Here is a 10888-nt window from a genome sequence, read left to right as displayed (position 1 = left end):
CCAGCCCCTCCCTGCGGTATCACCCGGCAGAGGCACGTGTGTGGGTTGAAGGTTATTTTGTGTGTAATTTACATGACATTCAGGGGTGGTGGGCTGGGTTCTAAATTAAAAAACCTTTGTCCTGGCCAGTTTGGTTCGGCTCAGGGGTTGGAGCATCGTCCCTGCAGACTGAATGGTTGCGAGTTTGATTCAGGTCGAGGGCATGTGCCTCCGTTGCAGGCTCCATCCCTGGCCCTGGTTGGGGCGCTTGCAGGAGGCAACCAATCCATGAGTCTCTCTCAACATCAATGTTTCTCTGTGTCTCTCCTCCCTCCCTTCCACTCTCTAAAAATCGATGGAAAAAGTATCCTTGGGCGGGTTTAACAACAACAAAACCCTTCCATCCTGTGCACTCTTGCCCCAGATGCCCTCCCTAACGCACAGTAGGCGCTCAGTGAACACTCACCGCAGACACCGCCCGGGAGGACCCCCAGGGGAGGGTGTGGCTAGTGTCTCCCCACGGCAGCCACGCTGTGTCCTTGTCTCCCACACGGGAAAGGGGAGAAAAGAGGCTTCGAGGTGACGGTGAGGAAGGACACCGCCCAGGGGCCCGGGCTGGGACCTCCTGCTGAAGGTGGAGACCAGCCACCGAGGTCACACGGAGCTTTTTATTGAAGAGAAAGGCCGAGGTCCATGCCTCCCTCCCCGTAGGCATCAGCTGCAGTGCTTCCTGTGTGAGGCCCAGCAGGAGGCTCCGCTGCTGGCAGCCACCACAGAGGCCGTGGAGTCGCTGTGTGAGGACATGAGGCTGGGGGTGGGCAGGGTGCTGTGGGTGAGGCCTGGTGTGGAGATGGGCCCAGCGAGGAGGGAGGGCCGGGTCTGACAGGTGGCTCTGGGCTGCTGGGTCCCGCTGCTCTCAGGCCAAGCCCATTGAGGGGGTCCTGTCTTAGGCCCAGGTTTAGCACACACCTCTGACCTCCTGCTGGAGCTCAGCAGACACCAGCAAGCCCCCTTCCCTTACTCTAACCTCGAGCCCTGCCTCCTCGGGGACACCAGCGGGCAGCACTGCATCCTCCCTGGTGGGGTCTCTGGTCCCCAATCCTTGCTGAGCCCCAGGGCTGCGCTCTGGGTTAGGACAACAAACACCAGCTTGGGCAGGCTCTGCGGGCCCTCCTCCGATCCAGGTGCTGGTGTCACGGGCAGTGCACCCCAGAACAGAGCCTAGGCTGGGAGTGGGGGATCCCACTCTAGTACCAAACAGGGACCCGAGCCCCTCTGTCCAGAAGGTACTTCAACAACCTCTGAGATGGGTTCCCCTGCTCAGGCTTCAGCCTTCAAATGGGGCCACCAGGTCCCAGCCTCCTGGTAGAGTCGGGGGGAGGGGGTGTCTGTCTTCCTGGGTCATCACCATGCAGCCCCGGGCCACCCCCCCCCCCCCCCCCCGCAGAGACGAGAGGGGCACGATCTTGGGAGAAATGGCTAAAGCACACAGGCCAAATTCCGGTCAGTTCTGCGCATGTTGGGTAGACTCCCTCCGGGAGGGAGCGGAAAAGTAAGTTCCCCTGGGAGGTCGAGAGGCCCGGAGCTCCACACCGGTCCCTCCCCACCTGGGAAGGGACACCCGCAGCCACAGCCAGGACAGGGCAGGTGCAGGATCTTATCTGTGGGGCAGGAGCTGAGTTGGATGCTGCTGTCATATGGGCTCATGTCCATCCCGGGCACATCCCACACGGATGTGCGTCCCCATGCTGGGCCCGGCCTGGCCTGAAGGAAGCTGTGGCTGCCATGCATTTCTCCTAATTAGACCCCCCTCCAGGGGGCTGGATCCTGATGTCAGTGTCCCATCCCAGGGCCCCGAGTCTGCCCTTCTCTGTCTGCTGCAACCTCATGGCCGAGATGGCAGGCCCCCCTTCCCAAGAGAAGACACATCCCTAGAAAAGCCAAAGGCAAGTTCTTTGCTGCCCTGGGCCGCCCCGTCCAGAACCCCCTTTGCCGGGCGATGCCCAGTTGTGGAGATGGCTCCTGGCATCCCTCCCTGGATACTCTTAGATGAACTCAGAGAAAGTCTCTTGTTCTCCTCTGTTGTCCCTGGTCCCCGACCCCCAGACCTGGCCCCACATGGGGAAGGAAGGAGGGTGTGAGGACGGCAGTGCCCAGGGAGCAAGGCACAGCGGGGGCAGGGGTGCGCCGTGCCCAGGAGCCCCGATGGCAGGTGACAGCCCCCCCACAGCAGCATCACTCGTCCGTCACCTCCACAGAGTCCTCATCCTTCCTCTCCTCCGACTGCTCCTCTGACTGCTCCTCCGTTGTTGTCTCCATGTTGTCTGACGACGCCACCTGCCGCACCCAGCCCTCGTCCCTGAGCGCGGGGTGATAGGGTCCGGAGAAGGGGTTGAACCAGTTCGGGGAGAAGTTTCCCCCAAAGGTCTCTTTGACGGCCTTCCAGCTGCCCCGGCGCTCCCTGGGCTGCTGCTTTCGCTTGAGGCGCTCAATGCTCTGGGGAGACAGTGGGGGAAGGAGGGTCAGCATGGCACGGGCTCAGCACAGGCTCCTCAGGGCTGACGGGGTGCAGTGGGGTGCGGGGTTGCAGCAAGCAGGATCTTGAGGGGACCAGGACTTCGCTTCCCACCCCACCTTCCTCGCCCCTCCCCTCCCACAGGTGAGGGCTGCCCAGCCTCCGAGCCTGGAGCCTGGCTAAGCGGGGCCAGCTGTGCGCAGGGCCAGGCCCGGATTGGCCAGGGAGGAACACGGGCCTCTGCGAGCACGAGAGCTCGGCCACCCGCCCTGCGCCCACTATAAAGGGCCACTCCCCCACGGCAGGCGGACGGCGCAGCGAACTCTGCGTGAAGATGGCGGGGTGAAGGGGGGGCGTAGGGTACAAGCAGCATGAGCTGAGGAAGCCGACGTGCGCGCCAGTGAACATGCAGCGGGCAGCAGGGCGCACCGGTCACTGGGAGGCAGAGGCGGGTGGCAGCCTCTCCCAAGCTGCCCACTCACCTGCCTCTGGGTGTCGGCTGCGACGAAGCCAGCAGGCCTCAGACAGAGGGTGTTAGGGGGTGGGAGAGCTAAAGGCCCGCACCCTCACAGAGCTTCCGCCCGTGGGCCTCTGCCTTCCCTTCTCTTCGGGAAGCCAGGGGGTTTGCCGCGGTTTGGCAGGCGTGGGTCCTGCTCCTTCCCACCTCGGAACCACCTTCGAGTACCTAGCTCTAGGTTTCCCCTCCTTTTCCGCACAAGATCCTTCATAACCGCTGGAGTCCTTGCTGTTATGCAGAAAGAGAAACTGAGGCACGCACAGACTGCGATCTGACCATGCCCCGGGCCAGGTCTCCAGCACTCTTTCTTCCCATGCCATTTTGGAGATTTAAGTTTCTTGGCTTTTGAAAAAGCTTCCCTGGCCGGTGTGGCTCAGTTGGTTGGGTACCGTCCATGCTCTGAAAGGTCCCGGTCAGGGCACAGGCCCGGGTTGTGGGCTCGATCCCCAGAGGGGGGTGGGCAGGAAGCAGCTGGTCGATGTTTCTCTCTCTCCCTCTCCCTTCCTATCTCTCTAAAAATCCATTTAAAAATCTTTTTTAAAAAAGTATCTCCTCATAAGTTACTGATTAATTACAAAGGGCAAAACAGAACTTTGCAGTCGGGACACTGGGATTCCACCGTAACCAAGTTGAAGTTAACATCACCCACGAGACCCCACTCCTGTGCCTGTGGGTGGGCCCACCTGGCCGTGGTGCTCCCGCCAGCACAGCCCGTCTAATCTCGGGAAACAGATGCGGGGGGAGGCTATTCTCAGGACATGGGCTCATGAGCTCCAAAGTTTCAGTCTCATGAAAATGTTTTAGAACCAGGTAGAAGCAGTGGCTGCACAGCGCTATGGAAATACTCACTGGCAGGGGCGCACTTTAAAATGGCTAAATTTGTTGTATGAATTTCACCAGAACAATCCAACAACCTTGAACAACAACAGCAAAACCCGACAACCAAAAACCATCAAGCTCAGGAAAGACAAAGACGGGAACTCTCATGAGCTGATGGAGACGAGACAGGACAAACGATGCCATGTGGCACCCGGGCAGAAAGTATTAGTGGGACAACTGGAGAAATCTGAATAGGATATGTAGCTTAGTATTGTATCTACAGAGTCTTATATTTTGTATATAAAATGTTTACATTGGAAAGACTGAGTGGAGGGTACATAGGAGCTCATTGTACTGTATTAACCACTTTTTGTAAGTCTGAAATTATTTCACAGTCAAAGTTAAAATAGTCTGAGACCAAGATTTATGCAATGCGATCTTGGACACTGACTTATAATAATGGAAGTTGGAAACTGTCGAAATGTCTAATTGTGGTGGTTACGTAACTTACTCTGTGAAGCTATGCGATTAAACACGGCGTTCCTACGTTTTCACGTGGCACTGGAAGGGCCCGTGCCATGGTGACCAGGGAAGAAAGCAAAGGGCACAGGACATGGCCACGGAACCTGAGGTTCCCTTTTTTTTGGGGGGGGGGGAGGGGCTTAGATGACTTTATTTAGATGTATTTATTTCTGGAGGCTTTCCACACTCCTGGTTGCTACCAATGCACAGGTGTTACTCTTTTAACCAGAACAAAAACAGCTGTTTCAGAAAATGGACCTTGTTGAGTCTCGAGGGCCTCACGTGGGTCAGGAGTACAGCATGCACGTGGCCCCTGTACTGACTCCACCTCCCCACCCCCCACCCCCACCAGTCCTCCCTGCTCAGCAGCCCCAGCAATGGCCACCTGAGACCTGAGGCTGCTGCTTCGGGGATCCTGCGTTCCGTTCCTTTCCTGGGTGGTCGTCTGCAGCGTGTTAGGAGGGTTTTAAACCATGCGGCAGGGCAGCGGGGACGTCAGCAATGCTGACCAGGCTGCAGAGGGGACACCCGGAAACGAGAGGCGGCCGACTGGGCTCACCCAGAGCCACGACTCTGGGTCCTCACTGCCACCCAGCGAGGAGGCAGGCTCCATACTGCCCGTGGCAGGTGGGCAAACAGGCTGTGAGTGGCCAAAGCTCATCTGCTGGTCTCGCACCAGAACCGGAGTCTTCCTTCTCTCTGCCCAAGTGGGTTTCATCCTCCCGCAAACACTCGCTCTGCCGGTGCTGAGCTCAGGCAGAGAAAAGCCAGGAGGGCATGAAGCACAAGCCCCCAGGCTACTGGCTTCCACTCCACAAGCCTGGAGAATATTCCAGACAGAACCTGCCTGCCTGGCCCCCAGGGGAAGCGCCTCAGCAGTTAAGCAGACAAACCTGCAAGGAGTGTGCCACCTCCGCTGAGTCTGGAGAGGAGAAATTCCAACAAATCGGATGCATAAGAAGCCCGAGGGCCTGGACCTTCAGGTTCGGGAGGAGCCCCTGGGGTCACTTCTTCCTGGAAGGACTCAGTTGGGAGTTCTGTGTGGACTTAAAGGGTCTTGAAGGCAGTTCTTCAGCTGGAGGTGTGCAGAGGGAGCAGCATCCCCCTCAGGCTTCCACAGTGACGCCCCGGGACCAAGGCTCCCCTCCAGGACATGCTCTTAGGACTCAGCTGAGGCCCGTGGGGGAGCGCGGCGAGTCCCCCGCTCCCACGTCACCAGGTGTAGAAAGTCAGCCACCGCAGCCCGCACACGTGCCCTCACGGAGGCCAGAGAACTCCCTTCCCCGGGGCTTTCACGCAGGAAACACTTGTCTGTTGCAACCCAGTAAACATCCCGTTTCATGGAGCAATACTTGTCTTATAACGTGCAATGCATTTTTTTTTCCTTTACAAAAATGCTGTTGCAAACCAATAAACTGATTACAAATGAAGAGCTGTGACCTGGTTCAAAAGGCGCAGCTCTAACCCTTGGCGTTTACTAAAGCCATCGATGCGTCAGACTCGGCACTAACATTCACATTCATTGCCCTCATCTAGTCCTCACATCAGCCTTGTGATTTGCAGTATCCTCCTGATTTTACAGAAAAGTGAGGCGAAGTCACTGTCCAAGGTCCCACAGGATGTATGCGAGCAGGGGTTTGATGCAGACGGAGCCAGGGTCCCGGGGCCTCACTAGACTCCCGTCCCGATGCAGGGATGCAGCTCCCTCTGTCCGGGTCTCCGAGAGCTCTCCTCCGCGAAGCTTTGCATAATTCCCTGCATCTGTTTCACAGGTGAGGCGCCCGGGGCCACTCTGCTTTGCTTGGGAACCACAAGCCAGAACATGACTTTCTTGGGGGAGAAGTTGGGGAAATGAAGCCTTCACTTTGGGAGTAGGCTGGCCAGTGGCTTGCCTTTCACCGTGAATTCCTCCTTCTGTGAGGTGATGCTCAGCTCAGACATGTATTTAAGAAACGAGAAAAGAGCCCGTGGGTGTAAGGTCACCAGGTAGAAACTAGGGGCCAGGACCTGTGCCTGCCCAGGCTTAAGTACCCACACTTGGAGCCACTCCTTGGAGAACCCTGGCTCCATTCTTTCCCCTCGCTCTTCTAGATGGTTCTCCACCCAAAGGGCCTTGGGCCCAGTGTGGTTTGCAACCCCGGGCCACACTGATAACGTGGCTGCCTTCCAACACTTCAACACTCGCACTGCCCTCAGCATCCATTTCCGGCGGGGGGGGGGGGGGGGCACGGGCTGAGGGGAGGGGCTCTGGGGCACACGGCTCAGCACTGAGCCCCGCAGCACTGGGACCAGGGCCTCAGGGCATCAGGCCACCTGCAGAGACCCGAGAACCAAAAGGGGTCCTCAGACCTGAGTGTGTCAGAATCACCGCAGGGCTGTTGCAAGGCAGACTGTGGGGCCCAGGGTGGGGCCTGGGAACAGGCATGTCTGACGTGCTGGGGGATGCTGCTGCTGCTGCTCTGGGCACCACAGTGCGAGAGGTGCTGCCTGGGTGCCTCGCCAGGAAAGATTCTCGGGAGGAATCCTAGCAAAAGCCTCTCCACATTTCTTTGGCATTTAAAGGCCCTTTCGAGGTTGGGAGCCCTCACCCCCCTTTACTGGCTGGCTCCTCTTTAGGCTGATGCATTGAAATGAAAGCAACTTAAACCCATTTGCCCAACCAGCCCCCCAAAGCCTGGGTTTCTGTAATGCCCACCTCACGTAGGTGGCCGTGATGTTTCTTCATGGGCCTCATCTGGACGATTTTGCATCAGGAAGGTGACCTTAACTCTCCAAGCAGCCTCGCCAGAACGAGCAAAGGCTGGTAACAAGGGGTCTCATTTTGGGTTCTTCTAAGAAAGTACGACAGAGATGCAATGCTTACGACTGACAGGAGACCTGACACGTGCTGCCCGGACTTGCCCAGCGTGCACGAGTCACCATGCAAATCTGCAGGTCTGTTTGCATTCAGTCTGTTTGCTATGCGCAGAGTCACCTAACTCAGCTCGCCATGTCGCCTTCCTTTTTCACTCCACTCTCCAGAGACCGTTTGGAAAGACTGTGGCTACGACTGGCCCATTTCCTATGCTCGCGCCATTCAGTGCTGTCCCAACTCCTATGCCGAGCCGAAAGCTAGGGCCATTTAACACCCACACGTCTCCCACAAGTGCTATAAACTAGATTTAAAACCGACCTCAGCTGTGACTGCAGCTCAGGCAGCACAGCGGCCAGTCTGAGTTAACCGACATAGGGGCGCAGACTTTCGGTTAAACATCAAAGGGACGACGGGAGCTCCTCAAAGCAACCCACCAGGACTGTTTGTGGACGTTGTCAGCGATTTCCTCTGGCTTTTGGCTGGGAGGGCAGGTCGGGTTTCTCCCCAGGCCGCACCCTAGAAACAGCACACCTGACCTTTTCCATAGCCACTGAGAGCCAAAGGGCAGGCAAGGGCTTTGGCTGCGGAAAGCCAGAGGAGAGGCTGTGGGCAAGCTTGCTCAAGAGGAATCCCAGTGCCCTTTAAAAACATGCAAATCCTCATCCAAGAGGGAGCATCAATAATGAAAACAAACTCCGACCAGCCGGCCAGTCACCAGCGCTGGCTGCGGTGACACTGGGCGAGAGCAGAGCTCAACCACAACAGGTTTTTGGAAAACGTTTATTGCATTTGGTTTCCAGGTGGAAGCACTGACAGGATTGAAAGAGGCGCATGTTCCACTTCTCTGAGAAACCACCTGGCTGGATCCAGTCTCCCTACCCACGGCTGGACTTAATAACCCTTATCCCCCACCCCCACCCCAAGCAAGAGCTAAAAAAGGCTTGTGGCAATTGCTTAAAAAACAAATCCATGTGTGTGAATCCAGGTGATCAGTATTCCAATTCCTGCGAGTGTTCGGGTGGCCGGCCGTCATCAGGCCGTTCTCTTGCAGGTGAACAGGAGGGGCTCCCAGGGCAGGCTGCCCCGGCCCAGCACCTGGCTCAGGTGTGCCTGCTGACTCCAGTGACTGCATGGCCACCTACCAACCTTGAAGTCAGGGCTGGAATGTCCCCCTTGCATCATGGTTAGCCCCAGGCCGGGGCGACAGTCTCCCAGGTTAGAATACGGACCAGATGTGGGTCCGTGCACACTGCTGGGTCTCAACACCAGGAAGTAAACCCCTTTGGCGACTTACAACACGAGGAAGAAAGGGCTGATGGCAGGGCTGCAGCTGCCTCGTTGCGGGGGAGGGAGAGTAAACCGACTAACAGGAACATGGAGCTCGCTCGAAACTGTCACATTTTTCATCCTTTGATTGTGTAAGGCATTTTGAACTGGAAAGACCTTTCCTTCACACTCTTTCAAATAATCAGAGGGAATAGAACTGGTGATTCAGCATACATATAAGATCCCTTCCGTCCCCGCCCCCGCCATTCCACACCCCGAGTCCAAGTACAAGGCAGGCAATTGATTTCATGGGTTAGGAGGCAAACCGAGTCCACGCGGGGGATGAGGCCACTGTGCCGGGCCCTTCGTAGGGCTCCAGCCCTGATCCTGCCCCTCTAGGCCACAGGGTGGGCATCCATCTTCTGTGTTTCAGTTGCCCTGCCACTCACTGCCCGCCTCTGCCTCCCCAGCCAGGCGTCGACACGGTCCTTCCACGCACCTTCCACGCACCAGTCACGTCTCAGTTAGTAGGAGTGGGCACGGCCTGGAGACAGCACCGTCCACGTTAGTCATGCCAGACAGACAGCAGAGAGGAAACCAGAGCCAGAGAGGTGGTTTTTAAAAGGAGAAAAGAGCAGCTTCGGTTGCCAAAAAATAGAAAGGATGATCTTTTAAAAATAAAACATGGGGACGTTTTTTCTCTGCAATGCTCAGCCATTTTACTTGAGTCATAAAAAAGTTTTGGAGCAGTTGTGTTGCTTTCTGGTTTGAGTGCTCGTGAGAACGGGCGGCGGTGCTGGGATGTGTGTCTGAGTGGCAGTGCTGCCAGCGGTCCTTCAGACCACGTACTGGGACGGGTCTGCCTTCCCGTGGTCGGGCGTGGCAAAGGGGCTGGCCCAGCCTAGAGAGAAGGGGTGGCCAAAAACGGCTTTCAGGTTCATCCATTTTGTTTTTTTAGCCCATCTTCTCTCTTCCTTTTTCAATTGCTCTATTCCCTGAAAACAAGAACAACCACACTTCAGTCACACGCTTTATCGCTGTGGGATTGGGGGAGGGAAGTCCATTAGCCTGAGGTGAGTGGAGTAAACGTCTCCTTTATAAAGCCACAGAGCAACTACATATCACATTTGCCTTCCCTTTCTCTCACAAAAAGTGTAAAAAAACTCAGACTTTCTTGGGGATGAGCGTGCCAGGGCCCAGGGTGGGCGGGCCAGGGCCTGCAGGCTTTGGCACAGGAGTCGCGGAGCTGGCGATCTGACAGCCAAGGGTGACTGCTCAGTTGGGACTGGTTCACAGGAAGTCTGCGATACCATAACCACTTTGAGACAAAAAAAAGAGAAAAAGAAAACAAAGTGAGTCAAAGGGCGGCTCTGGTGGGTCAGACTCCGCCAGAAGGGTCAGGAGCACAGCTGAAGGTGGAGAGGAGGGACAGACGGGTTGGGAGAAGTCACCAGAGAGGAAGGAGATGGGTTAGTACAGGTCAGGGGGCCACACGGACAGACCAGTCAGCCTCAGTCACGGCGAAGGCCTTCCCGGGGCTCCTGTGGGGAGACGTGTGACCCTGGGCCACCTCAGCAGCTGTCACAGAGCCTGCACTCCCGTCTCAGGAAAAATGGGGGCTGCGGAGAAAGCTGGTCCCCCCAATGGATAGAGCTGGTCAGTGAGGGGAACGGGTTTGTGCCTGGTCTCTGGTGAGGGGGGAGCAGCCCCACCCGGGGAGGGGAGGGGAGGACCTGTTTCCCATGAGCTGTGGGGCCTGCCCTTCCTTCCTTCCCAACATGACTCCTGGAGGGGAAGATGGGCCAGGGCCTGACAGCTCTCCTCAGGCTCCCCCAGGTTACGGCCTGTGTGGCCTGGCAGCACCCCAATAGCAGGCAGGAGGCGGGGCTGGATCACCCCGGTTCCTGCAGACCTTCCACAGAGAAGCTGGTCCTGTTTACTGCCTGGATTCCTAGCTGGATCCACCACTGGCTACTGTTTTTATAGAAACTCCTTTGTAATGATGTTATTTCTTATTTACATTACGATTCATAACAGTAGCAACATTACAGTTATGAAGTAGCAACGAAAATAATTTTATGGTTGGGTCACAACGTGAGGAACTGTATTTAAAGGGCCAGAAGGTTGAGAACCACTGTTAAACCATGGGGAATTCCCACAGGTGCAAACAGTGGTGCTTGGGCAGCCGGGCAGCAAGCCCTTCCCTGCACTGGCCTTTCCCGCCCGCGGGAGGGCCCTGGCAGCTGAGGCAAGCACTCCCCTCACATGAGCCTCCCTCCAAGGCCGACTACTGGGGCCTGCAGTCCCCACAGGGGCCTGGACGCTGCTGAGAGCTGCCCCCCGAGGGGACCCTGGGAAGCCAGGATGGACTCTCAACCTCAGGACTCCACTGCTCCCTCCTGGGCCCCTTACAGGG

The 10888-nt window shown here is 57.0% G+C and overlaps 1 protein-coding gene across 5 annotated transcripts in view; it reads right to left on the bottom strand.

The window, feature by feature from the left end:
- Window positions 1-565: 565 nt before the first annotated feature.
- ZDHHC3 (zinc finger DHHC-type palmitoyltransferase 3) overlaps window positions 566-10888 on the bottom strand; it is a 41116-nt gene continuing 30793 nt past the window's right edge. For 3 of the 5 annotated variants that reach the window (XM_036333108.1, XM_036333109.1, XM_036333110.1), the window contains one exon: window positions 566-2475. In XM_036333108.1, coding sequence (XP_036189001.1) covers window positions 2215-2475 — 261 coding nt within the window. In that variant the 3' untranslated portion in view covers window positions 566-2214. Of the gene's footprint in view, window positions 2476-7970; window positions 9468-10888 lie in introns of those variants that run through there. The other 2 variants (XM_036333112.1, XM_036333111.1) reach the window with 1 other exon arrangement.

This window comes from Myotis myotis, unplaced genomic scaffold (assembly GCF_014108235.1).
Source record: "Myotis myotis isolate mMyoMyo1 unplaced genomic scaffold, mMyoMyo1.p scaffold_m19_p_13, whole genome shotgun sequence".
Lineage (NCBI taxonomy): Eukaryota > Metazoa > Chordata > Mammalia > Chiroptera > Vespertilionidae > Myotis > Myotis myotis.
Note: the sequence above shows the minus strand (reverse complement) of the source record. Positions and strands in the feature narration are given on the sequence as shown.